Genomic DNA, 17828 nt, shown 5'->3' with positions numbered 1-17828 from the left:
AACGACTGGACAATTGGAGTGGAGTGGACGAGAATCTGTTCCGGCATAAAATCCCCGTTTACCGAGGTCATATTGTGCTCTGCAAGAATAGACTAAAGGCTGACCCATGCATTTCATCTCAGATGAGAGCATCCGCCCAGTAGAGAGTTTCATGTGGTGCAGCAAGTGAAGAAACAAACTTTATCACTGTGCTTGCATCCTGACGCAACATATCACATAGACTTGTAGAATACACGCAAGTTCAGCATGGCAGGGACGAACCGGTCTGACCGTGCCCGGTCGATATGTGATCAGCGCTGTCTAACAATAGTCATGCATCGTCCAGGTGTCAAGGAGTGGTGACTTGCGTTTGTAGAAACATAGCCTGAGTCTAGACTCAGGCCATGAACTTCACACCAATACAATGGGTCGTTTTTACGTTCCGCTCAAGCCGAGCCTAGCCCATTGGGCAGAGGCCATTTACCTCGACTCACCCATCCTCCATCGCACTAACCGCCATGCGGTCCCCACACCCGCAGCGATTGTGAGAAGGCCAGTCATCGAGATGAACGTGGATAGGCTGAATGCATTCAAAACGATGCCGGTAAACCGTAACGAACGTATGTAAGCGCCCGAAAGGCGGCGCGGCAATTTGCTCATCGTGCTCAGCGCCTACATGTATACGACCTCGCCTGAATCCCGCACAACCGCAGCCGCGGTCGAATGCACTCTGCTCCAGTTCTCTTGTGCAAGTGCTTGCCGCCGTATTGATCCACCTTCCTACTGGCTGTGGCATCATCTCCACCCGTAAGTCGACATCAGTATGCACATGCTGATGTGGGAATGTGATCGACAATCTGTAAGTTCCATCCCAATCAGGGGTGCTCCTTCTCGTTATCCGCTCAGCTTATAAACAGGCACCACTCGAGCCTCGCTCTCTCTGTCGACCAACTCGTCAGGCAGCATGAAGGGCCTTGACGTAGAGAAAAATGCCCTTTACCGCGGAGACGTCTTGCCTACGCAAGCCGTTGTCCCAGAACCGCCTCAATCCCAGCGGAAGTACTTTTGGCGCCGATTTCTCAAGTTCCTCGTGCTGTATTATGCTGTTGCGGCAATATTTGTTCTTGCCAAACGCGCCATCTTCAAGAAACATACAGGTTCAAAGCTTGTAGCGCCTACAGAGTTCTGGGCATTGGACGCATTTAAACAGCAAGATGGGATTTCGGGGAAGAATGCGGAGGAGCTGTATCTGTACGTGGATCTCGCAACCTCTTTGGAATGACTTCAGCTAATTCGGTTGTCGTAGGTCTATACCGAGCACAGGAAGCGCGCTGGCAGCCTCCATCCAATATGCCACCCACCCGCACCTTGCAGGCTCGCCAGAGGACTTCGAGGACGCCAAGACCATACTCGAGCTCTTCCAGCGCGAGTTCGGAATCGTTCCGCCCCCTGTCGTCCCTGTTTTCCCTGCTGGCACGCCCGCCTCTCGCGCCGCGACGCTGAGCATCTCAGCGCTGCCCGCGCCCATCGCGTGGATCGACAAGTACTACCCTGTTATGAACACACCGCTCGACCACAGCCTCGCGATTCTCGCTGAGGACGGATCGGAGGCTTGGATCGCGGAGTTGGAGGAGGACGGCGACCCGCTAGACCCGGAGGCAGCAAAGTACCGCGTCGCGGTGCCGACATGGCATGGACTGAGCAAGGGCGGCGAGGTCGAGGGCGAGCTTGTCTATTTGAACTACGGCACCAAGGAGGATTACGACAATGTGGTAGAGAAGGGGAGTAACCTAACGGGCAAGATCATCCTTGCACGTTACGGCGGGAACTTCCGTGGGCTGAAGGTGTGCATTCATCTACCTTTTTGGCAATGTTGCTGTGCGGATCAGTCCCATTCATGCCTACATTCATCTCGTAGATCCAACTCGCGCAAGAACACGGCGCCGCGGGCGTGCTCATCTACTCGGATACGCGCGACGACGGAGCAGTTACCGCTGAGAACGGTTACGAGACATACCCTGCTGGGCCCGCGCGCAACCCGACGTCTGTGCAGCGCGGCAGCGTGCAGTTCATTTCCGCGTACCCTGGCGACCCGACAACGCCGGGTGTACCCGCGTACGAGAACGCGACGCGTACTGAGGGCGAAAATATTCCCAAGATTCCCAGTCTGCCAATCTCATGGGCGAACGCGCAGCGACTTCTTGAGGAGCTGGAAGACGGCCGCGAGGTGACGGGCAAGGCGAGCGAGCGGAAGGTTCGACTTGTGAACCATGGTATGTGCGTAGACAGATGAATGCGCAGTTGACGCTGATGAGACTCTAGTGGACACGAAGGTCATCCCGATCTGGAACACTATGGCTGTTATCCCGGGACACATTCGCAATGAGACAGTTTTGCTGGGATGCCATCGAGATGGTACGTCTTGTTCTCTCAACGTGTGGTTACCTTGACTTTATAATACTTCTCAGCATGGGTCATGGGAGCGGTGGATCCTGTGTCTGGCACCGTGTCTCTACACGAGATCGTCCGCGGCTTTGGTGCCTTACTCAGAAACGGCTGGAAGCCTCTCAGAAACATCGTCATTGCGAGCTGGGATGCCGAAGAGGTACGTCTGGAAGTCGACGGATAGCATGCCGTAGTGGATATTGATAAGATTGGCACAGTATGGTCTCATCGGCAGCACGGAATGGGCAGAGGACTTCCCCGAATGGATCACTGGGAACGTTGTTGCGTATCTGAACGTCGGTTCGTGCCATCCTACTCTCTTGCACGCTCTGGCGCTGATTTGGCTGCATAAGACGTCTCTGTCAGTGGGTCCCGCTGGGGCGCCAGCGGCTCGCCTTCTCTCGCCCACCTGATTCGTCAGTCTGCTCTCGACGTGTCTCACCCCTCAGTTCCTGGCAAGACTCTATGGGACGCCATGGGCGATTCTGGTATCTTCACCGGCAAGAGCGATGCGGAGTTCTTGGATATGTACGAGTCGGCTCAGCAAGCGAAGGCTTCTGACACGGGTATCTCCCCCCTTGGATCGGGCAGCGATTTCACACCGTTCTTGCAGCACCTCGGTGTAAGTCGTATTCCTTTTCATGTACTAGTCACGGTCCAATGACGTCCTTTCGCTCAGATTGCCAGCATGGATCAAGGGTTCGGGAACACGCCTACTGACCCGCCGTATCACTACCACTCCATCTATGATTCGGAAAGGTGGCAGGAGCTATACGGGGACCCTGGCTTCTCGCGCCATGTAGGTCAAGCCAAACAACATACTGACGTTGCAGCTCATACATGGTGCCTTTCAGGTGGCGGTCGCGCAGCACATGGGTTTGACAGCTCTTCGCATCATTGATGCTATCATCATCCCTCTCAACACTACCCAGTACGCATTAGAATTGGACGGCTACCTCAACAAGTGCGTTTTCTTCCTTCCTGTATGCGACCTCCTTGTGCTCACGGAGTCTATGCAGAGTCGAAAGCATCGCATCTACGCTAGCAGTTTCGCCCAACTTCTCTGGCCTCCGCAGTTCCATCTCCAACTTGCAATCCGCCAGCCAGGCACTCGACGTCGAGAAGGCCGAGGCTGAGAAGAAGTTCAAGGAGGCTCTCGCGAAGCTGCCCAAGAAGTCAGAGCACGATAGCTGCAAGATGCTCCACCTCCCCGAATGGCTTAAGAAGATCCTTCGTAAAATCCACCGACACACCAAGCACAATCCTCTCGAGGAGTTCTTCAAGGCTGCGCAGCGTGTGCAACACGTGAACCAGAAGTTGAGGGTGTTCGAGCGCGGGTTCATCTCAGAGGAAGGTATCTCCGAGCGCGAATGGTACAAGCATCTCATCGTAGCGCCCGGGAAGTGGTTGGGTGAGTGTTGATAAACAGGACTTTCCACAACGTTGACTCATGAGAATCTGTATAGGATATGGTGCAACCACGCTCCCCGCTGTCACGGAGGCTTTGACACTGGAGAAAAACGCTACGCTTGCTGAATTTGAGGCTAAGCGTGTGACGGCCCTGCTCAACAAGCTGTCAGATGCCATTGCTGTATAATCTTCAGATGTAAAGTGTATATCAACACAATGGACGGAATGTTTCAACAATACTAGGAAAACGATGGTAGCATGGCATTCGATGAGTTGGAACGACTGCGAGCGTCTTGTCGGCGCTCCCGATGACTGAGATCATTATCGCTGGGGGCTTCTCCAAGGGCTGTGGCTACCGATATCTGTGGGTTTGAGTCGAGCTGGCTAGATTGAGAGGGACGTTCGCCTGACATATGCTGATTAGGGGCGAACGGCTGATGAAGCTGACATCGTCAATACGTTGTCGGATCAGGTGATTGCCAGTTCACCCACCGGCTGGTTGTCTGCATTGTTAGTAGAAGACGATGGCTGGTTCCACTTGTAATCACTGAGCGATGTGCGACCTAGATCTGTGGACGCAAGGCGTTCGCGGATAATAGCACGAGAGTTTATGGTTCGTAGAATTCCGAGCGTGTACAACTTGCCGGAGAGCAAGCTAAAGAACAAGTCGAGATGTCGAGGGCTTGTTATCTGGGTATGAGATCAGTATGTTATGTCTGATTTTGACCGTGTTACGTATGATTCACCCGCTTGCTGCAATAGAAGCCAACGGCGAGGATCATGCAGATGGTGGGCAACGCCGCTGTCTCCCAAGTCAAGCTGATGATATGCTTCACAACCCTGTCGGCATGGCTGAGACCTGTCTTCGTCTTCCAGAGGGTGATTGACACTGATTTCCTTGCATAAATACCCGGGATATCAAGGAGATGCTGCTTACGTGTGAAAGTCAAACTCAATGCCAATGCGAGCGAGGCATACACCCAGAAAGGGAAAGCCCAGTAACTTGCTTTTAGTGGCTAAGTAATGCCTTCAAGGTTTATCGCCAGATGATAGTGACATTCTACTCACATCTGCATACCCGGTCATAGCGCCTATGTGCTCCCCGATCTTTACTGCCTATCGCCTGGTTCAGCACTCAGCATAATAGTTGGTTGAGTCGTCTTACCAGGTATATGTTGGCAGCGAATGTAGAAGTTGCTAGCGCTGTCAGTAGCGCAAGCAGCCAATGGTTCTTTCCCGTTATCTGACGAGTTCATATTTAGTTTTGCTGTCGCGACACTCGGAGTGGCGCATACCTTCCAGCACCTCCGGATGAGGAAAGCTTCGCATAGGTTACAGATAACACCATTCAGAAAGAACTCAGCCCAATGCAGCGGACTTTTCCACTGGACGCCACCTACGATGAGTACCATGGTACAGCATGACATGGCTCGGAAAGCTCACCCAGTGCTCTTTGGCGATCACTTCAAACCATGTTTTGTACGTCTCCAGGGCTGTCTGTAGGCTATATATCATATGAGCTCTCCTTTAGTCCATCAATTCAGCCAATCGGTCACTTACATGGAAAAGAAGACCAGAATTGACACATAGACTTTCAAAGACACTGTATCGTCGGCACGGCGCGTCCAGAATTTGATTCCCTGCTTACGTTTAGTACAACTTTTGAACGATCTCGAAGGAGAGGAACTGGCCTGTGACAGAATGACGCCTGCGTCGGTACTCAAGCGTTAGTGTGACGTCCGCTCCAATGCGAGGAATGGCTTGCCTTGGAACAGATATTGGAGAAGCGATTGGATCAGGATTGGGCCTGACGTGGCTGCATCTGGCCCATCAGTACTGCTATAGACACTCATCTCGTTGAGCTCGTCGTCTGTGGGGAACATTTCCACATCATCATCCAAACAACTTGCCTAGGGTGGAACATGGCCTCTTGGTCTGGATTGGGATGTCTCGACACTAACTAGCGGACAACTTTGAAATGTAACCAGGACGTAATATAACAGATCAGGACAGCGATGTGACAGCAAGAATCAAGTGACAACAGAAGGCGTAAATTAAGAATGGGCAACAACGGAGAAAACAACAACGTCCACACCGAGCCTGAGCGCACTGTCTCGAGGAGCGGATTTCGTTGGCCGATATATGATTTTGATAGTGCATGCAGGATGGTACCCTAATCGCTGCCCTCTTGTTCCTGTATGGCCTGTTTGAGGCGCTCCCATCCACTCGGATGTTCAGCCTCGCAGTGCTGGATAAGCGAGTCTCTACTCGCGTTCATGAACGGCTCTGGAGGAACCTGCGATATGCCTGCCTGATGACGCGATCTAAAATTTCAATAATGAACAGTCCGGCCTTTCACATCAACATCAACACGAAAAGGCCATACCTGCACATCCGGCACCAAAACCTGCCGCTTCCTTCTTCATCTTCTTTTTCAACGAAGTTCGCGTCAATGCAGTCCTGTATCAAGTCGGATTCCTGCGCCTCCTGCATCTCCTGTGTTTCTTCCGCACGTTGCGGCAGAGTCTCCGGCAGCGACACATCACCGTTGATTTGCGGGGTTGGCTGGGGTTCCGCCTTTGGCTCTGGTTCCTCGTGGGTCCTCAGGTCGATCATCTCAACGTTCGGGCTGGTGGTCGCGCTAGGACCAGCCGGCGGATATGCAGTCATCGCCACGTCGGATGAGCGCCGCCCCGGCATCTGGGTGACTGGTGTTCCAGGATCAAGCATGTATCCACGGACCATCCGCTCAATCGCCGACGCCGTGGGGCTTTGATGTGTCAGAGAACGCGCAACGGAAGTATCGATTGTTCTAAGTCGTGAACCATGGGCTTGCTGACCCGGAGAGGAGTAAAAGCCAGGAAGCGCCGGAGGACTACCTAATTATGTCGGCATTACGTTGACCGCAATGTGAAACATGGCATAACTCACCGTCGTACATCGGAAGGAAGCCCGTTTGCGAGATGTGCGTGTGGACTGGGATGTGAGTCTGGGGTGGTACTTGTGTCTGAACTGGAACTTGGGAAGAACCAGACGTCGATGTTAATCGTACGCGTAGCATTCGGTTGAGCCGGGCAACTTCTTGTCGTAAGAAGCCTATCTCCTCCAAGCTACATGAGATTTGTGATCGTATAAGATTGGATGCGAAGCAAGGAGCATTACGAAAGACATACGCGGCATGATGTTGATTCAATAGTTCTTGACGGTTCAACTCTACTGCCTGTAGACGTATCTGTAGATCCGCGACGCCTTGGTTAAGGGGTATGTTCGGAACGGTCTTAGAGATCCGTTCATTTTGCATTCCAATTAGCTGAGCAAGCTTTTTGTTATCCTGGAACAGCTTTGCATTTTCGTTCCTGAGTCGTATATTCCACTCATGAATGGTCTGCAACTGCTGTGTGAAATCTGGGTGATATCCAAGTTCGGCCAGGCAATTGTTCATCGTATTTGCAAGGACATCTACCACTTGAGATCGGTATTCGTCCTGAGGTACGCTGTCCAACCACGACACCTCGGGTGAGACCTTGTGGTCGCCTGCGAGACACGTCAGATTCTCACCTATCATTTTGAGACATCGTGTTGATGGGCGAATTTGAAACGGCACGTTGAGGATTCCCGCTCATGATACATTAGCAAGAATACCTAAAATATCTCTACAGTGGTCCGTTATGTGGATAAGTTCCTTGGTGCAAGTGCGTACGCTGACAAAGCGGTCGTCCTTTAGATCTCGCTCATATAAGTACTGGTGCTGGTCAAATTCGCATGATCTGATGATCCGCGACATTCCGCACATAAGCGCCTGGCGCATCAAATCAGGAAGTCGGAGTTATTCACTGCAGGTATCTCAACTACGTATGGGACAATTCAGAAAGATCGAAACACCAGCACTTGGCTGTAAATAGGTCCGACCGATAGCGGATCCGCTACCTAAAACGTTTGCTTCTTGCGTTCACCACGCCTGGACTCCAGTGTTTCCATACATCACCAAACAAATGTACCGAGATTTATTGAACTCGATGGCTGCGTCCATGGGCATCTCAACCGAGGAGGTGCGCGCCATGCAGCACATCAACTGCACAGCGAATCCTGTTGGTCGAAGTTTCAAGCCGCCGAAAGATGGATTGTCAATGACCACCCAAGAGCTCCGGAAAGTATATCCTCGGGACTGGCTTGACACAGGTCGCACTCTGCCTCCCAGGCCACGATCGGATTGCGAACCCCTGAATCACGCAGAACTGCGCATGGAGCAAGAAAGAGCGCGAGCGTAAACAGGAAAAGCAAAGCCAAGTGATTTTCGGAGGCTTTCAGAGACCTCTGAGTACCACACCACTGAGTCAACTTGAACGCAGTGCGTCCGAGTCTCGATGTAGTTTACATCAATCTGGTGCAGCGACTGACATCTGCGGGTAGCTTCGCTTTCAAGGATGCTTATGTGCAAAACACATCGAGTATGTCCAGACTATCTATTTATCTGCTTATGATTTCTTACTTTCGCCCTCTCAGAGCTATTATCTGCTATGTCGTACCCTTGTACCTTGTGGCAAGTCAGCCTGGCCATTGGGAGCGACATTCCTCACATTCTCATATACCTAGTGCGTATCGGCGCGCTCCAAGCTGTGCTCAACAGTCCGTGTGGACTCACCAACTGATATTATCTTCGTCGACCCCCATGATTCTATTCTCAATGGCGTTACATGGCGTAAGGATCTACAACTGCCGAGATCACCGTCCACTGTGGACGCATGGAAAACCACAGGGAACGAGCTTTTCAAAGCCGGTCGGTGGGTACCAGCTGCTATCGCGTATACTCGCGGGCTGAGAATTGACCCAACCGCTATCGTATTGCTCGCCAATCGTTCGGAAGTATATCTCTGTTTGAAATGGCATTCTGGGGCGCTTGCCGACGCAAGACGTGTCCGTTCGGATCCTGATACTCCTGACGCCTTGCGCCACAAAGCCTTGCTCCGAGAAGTGAAGGCAGAGTATGCGCGAGGAAACTATGCGACAGCGCACGCCAGATTCGTAGAGTGGCAACGCTTCCACCCGAAAGGTCTGGACGTGGCGGACTAGATTTCTCGTTCTCTAAACTGGCAGACAGAACAAAAGTCCGGGGATCATAACTGGACGCGAATGTATAAACACGCGCTCACTAATTCTCGTCTCGATGCCGCTAATTATCGGGGTCCTACTGAGGTACGGTTGCTGAGCCACCGGGTCGAGGTGTCGTGGCGACGAAGGATGTCCAAGCGGGCCACCTGCTAGTAAGTTCATTAATGTTTGCTTTGGTGAACCGCATGAACTCACGTTCTTTCATAGGTAATCGCGAAACCAATCATCTCCGTCTTTCTCGAGGATCTCAATCCGAATCACACCACAATTTGCGCACATGTCGGGTTCTCGCAGTCTCAGCCCAGGATGCAGAGCGCAAGTGTCCCGCATGGTGTTCATACGCTTCTGGCTAATCCTGAGTAATATAACCTTGTCTTTGATCTCTATGCTGGGCCCGCCACCACCTCCCTCATATCCTCCCGTCGTATCAGACGATTCTGTTTCCGTTGATCCTCTGAGGCCTGAGATAAACATCGATGTTGCACGTCTCGAAGGCATCTTCTCGTACAACGCTCTCAACCCTCTTCCGATAGGGCCATTCCATTCTAGGATAAGGAGACCACTGGAAACCCCAACAGACCTCTCAGCAGCAGTGTACGCGCTGACGTCTATGTTCAACCATGCATGCCTGGCAAATGCGGGTTGGCAATCGCTTGGGGACGTTATCATAATCAGGGCTAGACGACCTATCGCAGCAGGCGAAGAGATCACTATCCCTTATACCACAGGCTACTACGAAGACTGTTGCAGATTTCTGCCGTCCATGATCGGCCGCCCATGTGACTGTCAGCTCTGCGAAGACGAACGGAAGGATACCGACGAGGATCGCCGGACAAGAATAAAGTACCTTGCGAAGCTCATGAGCGAAGGGCTCAGCATCTTGAAGCCTGTCATAGAGATTCAACAGTGGGCGCAAGAGTTTCAAGGGACGTACTCGCCATCCCGAAGCACGATGATTAAATTAGAGATGGCCAGCTTCAACCGCACTTTGGGCGACAAAGTCAGAAATCTGATGAACGAGGCAGCACGGAAGGAGGCTGTGGAGTACGACATGCGGGTGCTGGAAAACCAAGGCTTTATCATTGAGCGGAACTATAGCGCACAGAAAGTTCAGCCGGGCTTTGCTTTGCCTGTGGATCTCCGCGCATTACCCACCACAACGACCATGCGTGCGCCCGTGGCCGGTATGATCCTCATCGCGCGGTCGTACCAGATCCTAGGCGACAATGAAAACGCTGAAGCGTGGCTGAAGTCTGCCCATGCATGTAAATATTGCTATCATATTTTCGGATGGTTTACGCTGACTCTGGGCATAGATGTGGCCACTGTGATAGGCAGCGGAAAGTACTTATTAATCAATATGTTTGGACCTGTATTGGACGAATGTGAGATGAGAGGATTCGCCGAGAAGCTTCTGCGATTGTCACGCCTGTCGTTACCTATCTTCGTGTATTATATGGTCCGTTTGAGCTTACAACCGAGGTGACCAACATGAACCGCGCCCCGGCCGAGGGGAACAAGCAATCGATGGCCGAAGAGGTGTAAAGGGCGGCTTTACCATACGCACGAGGGCCAGTCAGGCGGGGCGTTACCCGTCGATCTGTACGCGATTCCGACGACGACGATTCGTCCGCCGGTAGTCGACATGACCATCATCGCCAAGACGTACCACCTCGTTGACAACCAAGAAAGTGCGGAGGCATGACTTGATCTGCGTGCGCAGGCAAGTGTTATCCACCATACTTAACGTAGGCCCCGCTGACCCCGCACACAGTGGCAGCGAGTCCCATTGGTGGCGGGAACTACCTGTTCGTCGAGATGTCTGGTCCCACAATGAACGAGTCGCAGTTCAGGTGCGTCGCTGATCAGCATCTGCGATAGTCCTGGGCGCCGAGGTACAGTGTCTTCCTTATCTCTTGTGGTGTCTGTTCCCTCGGTGCTCTGCCCAATCGTCGACGGTCGATTGGTACGGCATGTGTGGTGTGTGAGTTAGCTAAGATCTCTGGGAACGATAGATTCGCATTCGTGATGCACGAGGCTTATCTCCAACGGCTGGGGGTGCTGGTGGACAGACATGCTGCATCACCGCGAGGCTGCCGCGTGGACCCAGTGCACCCACAAGTGATCGAAGCTGATCGAGGGGCGACTCACCGCTAGGTGTTATCTTGATAACTCTACGAACGGCTGGATTGGCTATTCGGACTGATGGCGGCACATTCTACTTCGAGAGACGCGAGCGAGATGTGACGGCGATATGTATACACATCCAGGACTATGCCTCGAGCTTCCTTGGAATGTATGGACCGGTATATAACCACGGCTCGACAAAGAGCAAAGCGAAACAAATAACGGAGAGCCTCAGCAACCAGTCTGGGATGCACGATTAACCAGTATCGTCGATATAATAGCCTCAGCGAACAGCGACACGGAACAGTGGGCAGGCTCCACCTCCCCAGGAGTTCAAATTCAGACTTGAACGTTGAGCCTACAGTAATCAACGACACATGTGTCAGCTATCGACCATGGAAGAACAATGCCAGAAATGTACTGACAGCTCCTGCCCGACGACGTTCCCCACCGGGTCGTACAAACACACGTGGTACGTCGCCGGCTCGTCGAAGATCTGGTCGCAGACTGCTGACGCACACCCCAGCTGGGTCGAGTCCTTCCACACGACCTGCGTGAAGTGCGAGAACGTCGGCTGCGTCGTGTTGTACTCGGCTACATCACACACATATCCATAAATACGACACGTCTCCGGGCGCAAACGAGGGGAGGCATCACCTTCGTCGCTCATGAAGAGCACCACCGCCGCGGCGGCGGAGAAATCGCCTGTGCCTGCCGCGAGGTTCGTGCCCACCGCGCCGAGCGCGCCGCCGGGGTTCGCGAACGTGCAGTCGCTCGCATATTCCTGTGCGGTCGCCTGCAGGTCGTCGGACCACGCGAGCGGCGTCGCGTTGTGCTGCGCGCGGTACGCGTTATGCAAGTCGAGATACTCTTGCACGACGGGCGCGCTCGCGCTGGCTGCGGGTGCGGACGCGCTCGAAGACGACGGTTCCGACCTGGATTGAGACGCGGAAAGAGAGTTCGAGGGCGCAGAGAGGGTGGTGTTGGCGCTTGCAGAGGAAGAGGATGGCGTCGCCGAGAAGCCGGAGGATGGCGATGTGTCGCTAGGTGCAGAAGCGGAGGAGAACAGAGTAGAAGAAACAGACTGCAGAGAAGATGTCGGCGCGGCCGAGGAAGGTACTGCGGAAGAAGCGGAAGCAGAGGGGTTGCCGGTGGGCGTAGCCGAGCTAGCGGTAGCGGTGGCCGAGGAAGCAGAGAGCGACGGGGTTCCGGGAGCGATGACAAACGACGAGGACACAGCTGATGATGTAGAAGGTGACGCAGTGCTCGACACTGCGGATGAGGATCCGAGAGATGCATTGGGAGTGGAGCTAGATGTGACAGATGCTGACGAAGAGACAGAGGGAGGAACAGATGCGCTCGACGCAACAGTGGAAACAGGAGAGGGCGACGCTGAGCCCAAAACGGAAGAGGCAGCGGCGCTCGAGACGACTGACGGCGGTGCTATTGAGATGACACTAGGAACCTCAAATGAGCTTGTCACAATCGCCGAACTCGACGGTACTGAGCCCGATATCGAGTTTAGGACGGACGAAACAGATGCAATAGACTCAGCAGATGCGGATGCAGTCGACTGTCCGCTAGACGGCACTAGCACATCAGTTAATCAAGATCAGCAAGCGCGAACGTTAGCGTCGCAGATATGGGAGGCGCACCACTTGGTCCGGGCGTGGCTGAAGGCTGTGCATCAGTGGAAGGCGCCGCGGACGAGTACGACGTCGCGGACGCTCGTGTCACGCTATCTGTCCCCGGCGCGAGCGGGCTCGGGGGAGCTTCCGAGTGGCTGCCTGCGCCGGCCACGGACGGACTTGGTAATGCCAATGAGGAGAAAAGGAACGAGAAGGGTCTCAGGAGTGTTGGGATAGCGCTCAGCGGGGAATCGGGGGTAGCCTGCGAAGGAGTCACGTTGATGGTCGAATGAGCATCTGTTTCTGCGACCGCAGGCACAGAAGGTACAAGAGCGGACGCCACAGACTCATGATCCGGTACGTTTTCTCCAAGCTCTTGAATCAAATCGACGGTCTTGACTAGACATATGGTAGCCATCAGTGACCTCTATCCGATAAAAACGCAAGCTTGCGTCACGTACACTCGACAGGTGTGGGTGCCGCGGCCGCAGAGAGGGCGAACGCGAGAGCGAACAGGAAAAGGATGTTAAAATACATTTTTGAAAATGAATGACATAGACCAATGAGCGATATGTGCTGCAGGAACACAATGGAGACCTCTCGCGCGCGGACAGCAGGCACAGAGGATGCCCCGGGGCGTTGAACGAACTCGCAGAGAAGAAGGGGGTTTATGGATTTGGCGCCCGTAGCCTGTCGACGCGATCGGAGACGCTGTGTGAATTTGATCGTCGTGCCTGCCAGGAACCCGTTCTTCGATCGTAGTAATCGTCTCGACCCGGATGTAAACCCTCTCCCCGTCCAAAATACAAATCAGTGAACTGCGGCAACGCCTCTCGTCCATAAACAATATTTATCGCACGTACACGCATGGATGATTGAGAGCAGCCGTTAGGATCGGTCACACAGGTGCGATGTGTATGAGGATGTAATGCACGACAAGATGCTGCTCGGAAGCACTCGTGCATGAGATCTCTGAGCCTTCGTCGTCGTCACGCCCTCGCCTTTGCTCGAGCGTCGCCCGGCACGGACGAATACAAAAGACTTTGATGCGCAGAGCTGAAAACTATGTTTATGAAATTACACAAATCAGTGACTTCTATCTTACTGCGGCAACGCCTCTGCTCCAACATCATATATTGCACGTACACGCAGGGATGAATAATAGCAGACGTCACTAGGATCGCTTACGCAGGTGCAATGTGTATGAGGATGTAATGATGTAATGTATGACAAAATGCCGCACGGTGCATAGGATCTCTAAGCCTTCGTCATCGTCAGTACAGGCAAGTCGACGACCGCCCTCACCTTTGCTCAAGCGTCGCCCGGCACGGACAAATGCAAAAGTCTCTCATGCGCAAAGCTGAAAACCATGTTTATGTAATTACCGGTCGGAGCGCTGCATTGCAGCAGTCGTATTACAGAACGTACGATGACGTCCTGTATTTCATACATCTGGACTACATTCACAGAAGGCATGGAGGGCACTCAATTCTGATGTCGGTGAAGTTATGCGGAGCATTAACCACGCAATCCTCTCGTGCACTGCCTGATATCTGAGGAACGAGTTGATACAACCGAACCGGTGCATGAAAACCGCATGAGGCTTACCGTACACCCGTCTCACCGCCCGCATACCCAGCCCATCTGCGACCACACGAATTTCACTACTTCACGCCGCCGAGGCTGGTCGTATGTTGTAATCCCGCTTGAACGATTCAAGCTCCTCCTCTTTCGACTTGTACTGTTCTGCAAGGTTTGCAACCACCTTCAGGATCTATCCCACAACTGCATTTGAGCTCGGTGTAGCAACCTAATCAAATATAACACGTACCCCCTCCTTGTTTGTCTGCAGCGCCGGGACGACGTCTTTGACTGTCCGCTCGACTAGCACGCCACCCACCAGCCGGAAGCACTTGCGATCAGGCTCCTCGGTAAGGGCTTCGTCTAATGTCGCCAGCACCAAACTACAGTGGTTCAAGGATCGATAGGTATCAGTATATACATGGCAGAGTAGGTCAGAACGCACGCACCCATGCTCCTCCGCCTCTTGCTCGAGCTCCCCGATCTTACTGGCCAGAGTCTGCAGCTCATTTTGAAGGCGGTTGTAGTTCTGCTGAATTTCTGCCTGGCAAGGTCGCCCAATGATTTACCCGAGACTTGTGCATGAATCACACGACATACCTTGCGTCGTCGGGGGCGTTGGCTTTCCTTTTTGGCTCTTCGTTTTCGCAATGGAAGCAGACATGGTGAGATGTTGACCGATGGCAGAACGCGGCGCATATGCGCCCTGCGCGACCGCGCGCAGGTCACGGGACGCAGGCGGGCATCTGAATACACGAAATCTGATTGGCCAGCAAAGAATTCCCGGCGTCCCCCGGGGCAGGCGTCTCTCTGCGCCGACGTCGTCGAGTTGACCCGTCGCCGTCGTGCAGAACGTTGAACTCGAGCGGTCGTCGCTGCTGAACGAGCACGCCCTCCCCACTCCCCACCATGTCTTTCCTTCGCGCGCTGGTCTCTGCCGGACCGTCCGCGCGCCTGGCGACCCACGTCGTCCCGCCGCGCGCATCTCTCTTGCTGGCCAACCGTTTGCTCTCCACCACCGCCCGCCGCTTGCACGCGGACCCGCTGCCGGGGGCCCCGCATACCCCAGACCATCTCCACGACGTGGTCGCGCCGCGCTCTCCCGGAACGAAGCCTGCGACATTCACCGCTGCTGACGAGCCGGGCAAGGACTTCGATCCGTACAAGGACGGGCCCGGCGCGGTTGACAAGGCCGTGCACCTCTTCTTCTTCACAGAGATCCTGCGAGGTGCGTACGCATGCGGTGGGGCCCCTCATTATGCGGGTGGATGCCCGCCCGCTCCTGCGCAGACTGAATTGCCGCCGTCGAGACATCCCCCGAGGCGCGGGGACCCCCAGACGCCTCGCCAGGAAGCCAGCGGTCGCGCAAAGTTGGGATGAGGCATCCATTCTCATTAGCGGGGGACCCTGACGGGCGGCACGCGTGTGGCTAACTCGGTGTGCAGGCATGTGGATCGTGCTCGAGCAGTTCTTCAGACCACCCTATACTATAATGTATCCGTTCGAGAAGGGGCCCCTGTCCCCGCGCTTCCGGGGCGAGCATGCTCTGCGACGGTACCCGAGCGGCGAGGAGCGCTGCATTGGTATGTAGCTCTGGCGCGCTCCACGCATGCATGGGCTCACGTCCGCACCACCCGCAGCGTGCAAGCTCTGTGAAGCAATCTGCCCTGCCCAGGCGATCACCATCGAGAGCGAGGCTCGCATGGACGGTTCAAGACGTACCACGAGATACGGTGCGTCATGCGGCTTCCCAAAGAAGTCACCTGCCCGCTGACTGTCGAACGGCATTGACTCTGCTCGCTGTCTGGACTCTGGCTGGACGCTACTTAGACATCGACATGACGAAATGCATTTATTGTGGATTCTGTCAGGAGGCCTGCCCTGTCGATGCGATCGTAGAGAGTACGTTTTTCCTCGCTTAAGGTTCCTCGCGATCTGTACCTGACCGCTGCCCTTTACCCTATCAATGTGGCCATCGCCTATGGAACGCTTCGCCCTGGGTTCTCCCGTGTAGCGCAAAACCAGGAGTTCTCGACGGAGACTCGCGAGGAGCTTCTGTACAACAAGGAGAAGCTGCTGGCGAACGGAGACAGGGCCGAAGCCGAGATCGCAGCGAACCTTCACGGTATGTTTTCCCCATGCTGTCAATCGTGGGAGATGGCGGGAGCTGATAATGTACGTCGCCCCAGCGGACCACGTTTACCGGTGAGCGGACGTGAGAGGCTGGGATGGACAAGCGCAAGAAGCTGGAGACGCGGGCCGCCACAAAGGGGTCTCGGATGCAGCCTAGGACTTCCTTTCGGTGTACATACGTGTCGTGGAACCCTGATATCATTCTCAGCTGGTCAAAAATAAATGGCCCTGGTGACAGATACGTTCGCCGCCGTTCTATTGGGAGGAGGGCACAGGTGAGCTAGTCTCGTAATGCGAAACTCGCCGTCGCGTGGGGCCACGGTGGAGCGCTGCTGACAGTGATGCGCCCGCACTCGCTCGTCGATATTCAATGGGCCGTTACGCGCAGGGCGTGACAAGACGCACGGCCGGCACGGTGTTTGGCCCGGGTTTGGTCGTGCGGACATAGATGGCCGTCCCAAAGCAGCTAGCTCTGGTCTGCCAGCACGCATGTTGTGCGAAATGTATGCGGTGCCCGATTCTTCGTGCCCAGCGATTCTGGGGAAGATTGATGCTCGAAAGAAGGATTCGTGGACCTAGATAGGGCTCCTGATCACACGATGACGCGCTAGATCGACGACATGCCAGTGAGGCGTGGCTACCAACCTCCCGCTGCATCCCGCCCCCAGCGCTCCGGCGGCGCCCCCACGACGCACAGCCAGTCCACGGACCTGCCTCGTCCAACACACACAAGATGCAGCACGATCGAACAGATCATCGTCCCGCCTAGGCCGTCTGCAGCGCGGGGTCGGATTTGGTCCCGCGTCCAGCCAAACACGCGATTTCAAACCGTTTCAGCAATGGCTCCGCGTATTTGTCCCCAAAACCCAAAACACGCCCGCGCACGGATCCCGCGTTTACCCACTCGATCGGTGCGCCTTATCGACCGCCTTCCCAGTATCTATTGAGCAGTGCCTTCGGTCCGCAGCCTCGGTTTGTCCTGGCTAGCCCCTATCCGCCGGCGGGCTGCGATTGAGACTGCCCGAGGATGCTATCGTCTGCCATCGGAGGCGCCTGACCCTGCGATCGTATCAGCCGTGCTATGAATGGCCCGGCATGCTCGCGCGCGGAGGTGCGTGGGCTATAGCTGCCTGCCGTGCGTGACTGAATGCCAGTGTGCTGTCGGCACTCGCGGTCTGCTCCCATGATCCGCTGGGGATGCGCGCGGGCGGATGCTGTTGGTGTCCGTGGGCCAGGCGGAATCGCAATTGCCTGCATAAGAGCGTGGTCTGTCAGCCGCAGCCGTACGCGTAAGAACAGAATCAGAACCAGCACCTCTGACGTCCGTCGTGCCGAGCGCATCTGCTGCAGTAATCACGGACAACTTGAACTCTGTTGACCTGAAGCTTGCTGACTCGCGCACACCGTGAGTCCGCC

The 17828-nt window shown here is 54.6% G+C and overlaps 7 protein-coding genes across 7 annotated transcripts; 3 read left to right on the top strand and 4 right to left on the bottom strand.

Annotated features, from left to right (window-relative positions):
* Positions 1 to 943: 943 nt before the first annotated feature.
* Positions 944 to 4021, top strand: POSPLADRAFT_1035744 (hypothetical protein; the record flags this gene model as incomplete). Its single annotated transcript, XM_024477102.1, has 11 exons — positions 944 to 1230; positions 1286 to 1823; positions 1898 to 2252; positions 2302 to 2394; positions 2448 to 2584; positions 2643 to 2724; positions 2778 to 3046; positions 3104 to 3223; positions 3279 to 3388; positions 3444 to 3835; positions 3891 to 4021. The coding sequence occupies 11 exons, from the start codon at positions 944 to 946 to the stop codon at positions 4019 to 4021; spliced, it is 2514 nt and encodes an 837-aa protein (XP_024336263.1).
* A 948-nt stretch (positions 4022 to 4969) lies between these two features.
* POSPLADRAFT_1151202 (hypothetical protein) lies at positions 4970 to 7399 on the bottom strand (the record flags this gene model as incomplete). Its single annotated transcript, XM_024486507.1, has 6 exons — positions 4970 to 5077; positions 5130 to 5155; positions 5235 to 5331; positions 5395 to 5477; positions 6766 to 6944; positions 7008 to 7399. 6 exons carry the CDS (start codon positions 7397 to 7399, stop codon positions 4970 to 4972), a joined length of 885 nt encoding a protein of 294 aa, XP_024336262.1.
* A 1929-nt stretch (positions 7400 to 9328) lies between these two features.
* Positions 9329 to 10648, top strand: POSPLADRAFT_1059652 (hypothetical protein; the record flags this gene model as incomplete). The annotated part of the gene is made up of 3 exons (XM_024481181.1): positions 9329 to 10208; positions 10260 to 10328; positions 10524 to 10648. 3 exons carry the CDS (start codon positions 9329 to 9331, stop codon positions 10646 to 10648), a joined length of 1074 nt encoding a protein of 357 aa, XP_024336261.1.
* A 533-nt stretch (positions 10649 to 11181) lies between these two features.
* POSPLADRAFT_1184233 (hypothetical protein) lies at positions 11182 to 11428 on the bottom strand (the record flags this gene model as incomplete). Its single annotated transcript, XM_024489065.1, has 1 exon — positions 11182 to 11428. A coding segment is annotated over one exon (245 nt), but the record flags the coding sequence as incomplete, so codon positions are not given.
* Positions 11429 to 11452: 24 nt separating this feature from the next.
* Positions 11453 to 11938, bottom strand: POSPLADRAFT_1150128 (hypothetical protein; the record flags this gene model as incomplete). The annotated part of the gene is made up of 2 exons (XM_024486385.1): positions 11453 to 11664; positions 11728 to 11938. Coding segments are annotated over 2 exons (423 nt in total), but the record flags the coding sequence as incomplete, so codon positions are not given.
* Positions 11939 to 14083: 2145 nt separating this feature from the next.
* On the bottom strand, positions 14084 to 14950 carry POSPLADRAFT_1041039 (hypothetical protein). Its single transcript, XM_024477839.1, has 5 exons — positions 14880 to 14950; positions 14729 to 14819; positions 14530 to 14662; positions 14307 to 14472; positions 14084 to 14251 (listed from the first exon to the last, which is right to left on the bottom strand). Exons 1-4 carry the CDS (start codon positions 14941 to 14943, stop codon positions 14368 to 14370), a joined length of 393 nt encoding a protein of 130 aa, XP_024336258.1. The 5' UTR covers positions 14944 to 14950; the 3' UTR covers positions 14084 to 14251; positions 14307 to 14367.
* Positions 14951 to 15133: 183 nt separating this feature from the next.
* On the top strand, positions 15134 to 16630 carry POSPLADRAFT_1071110 (hypothetical protein). The gene is made up of 6 exons (XM_024482423.1): positions 15134 to 15507; positions 15725 to 15862; positions 15920 to 16012; positions 16110 to 16181; positions 16294 to 16404; positions 16469 to 16630. The coding sequence occupies exons 1-6, from the start codon at positions 15189 to 15191 to the stop codon at positions 16486 to 16488; spliced, it is 753 nt and encodes a 250-aa protein (XP_024336257.1). The 5' UTR covers positions 15134 to 15188; the 3' UTR covers positions 16489 to 16630.
* Positions 16631 to 17828: the final 1198 nt, after the last annotated feature.

The sequence above is a fragment of the Postia placenta genome, assembly GCF_002117355.1.
Source record: "Postia placenta MAD-698-R-SB12 unplaced genomic scaffold POSPLAscaffold_12, whole genome shotgun sequence".
In the NCBI taxonomy this organism is placed as follows: Eukaryota; Fungi; Basidiomycota; class Agaricomycetes; order Polyporales; family Adustoporiaceae; genus Rhodonia; species Rhodonia placenta.
The sequence above is the reverse complement of the archived record's forward strand: the minus strand, read 5'-3'. Positions and strand labels throughout refer to the sequence as shown.

Coding starts and splice junctions, on each gene's coding strand:
- POSPLADRAFT_1071110 (XM_024482423.1), top strand. CDS start 15,189: ATGTCTTTCCTTCGCGCGCTGGTCTCTGCCGGACCGTCCGCGCGCCTG. Junction 16,013..16,109: donor AAGACGTACCACGAGATACG/GTGCGTCATGCG, acceptor GACGCTACTTAG/ACATCGACATGACGAAATGC. Junction 16,182..16,293: donor TGTCGATGCGATCGTAGAGA/GTACGTTTTTCC, acceptor TCTCCCGTGTAG/CGCAAAACCAGGAGTTCTCG.
- POSPLADRAFT_1041039 (XM_024477839.1), bottom strand. CDS start 14,943: ATGTCTGCTTCCATTGCGAAAACGAAGAGCCAAAAAGGAAAGCCAACG. Junction 14,820..14,879: donor AACGCCCCCGACGACGCAAG/GTATGTCGTGTG, acceptor CTTGCCAGGCAG/AAATTCAGCAGAACTACAAC. Junction 14,473..14,529: donor TGCAGACAAACAAGGAGGGG/GTACGTGTTATA, acceptor GTTGTGGGATAG/ATCCTGAAGGTGGTTGCAAA.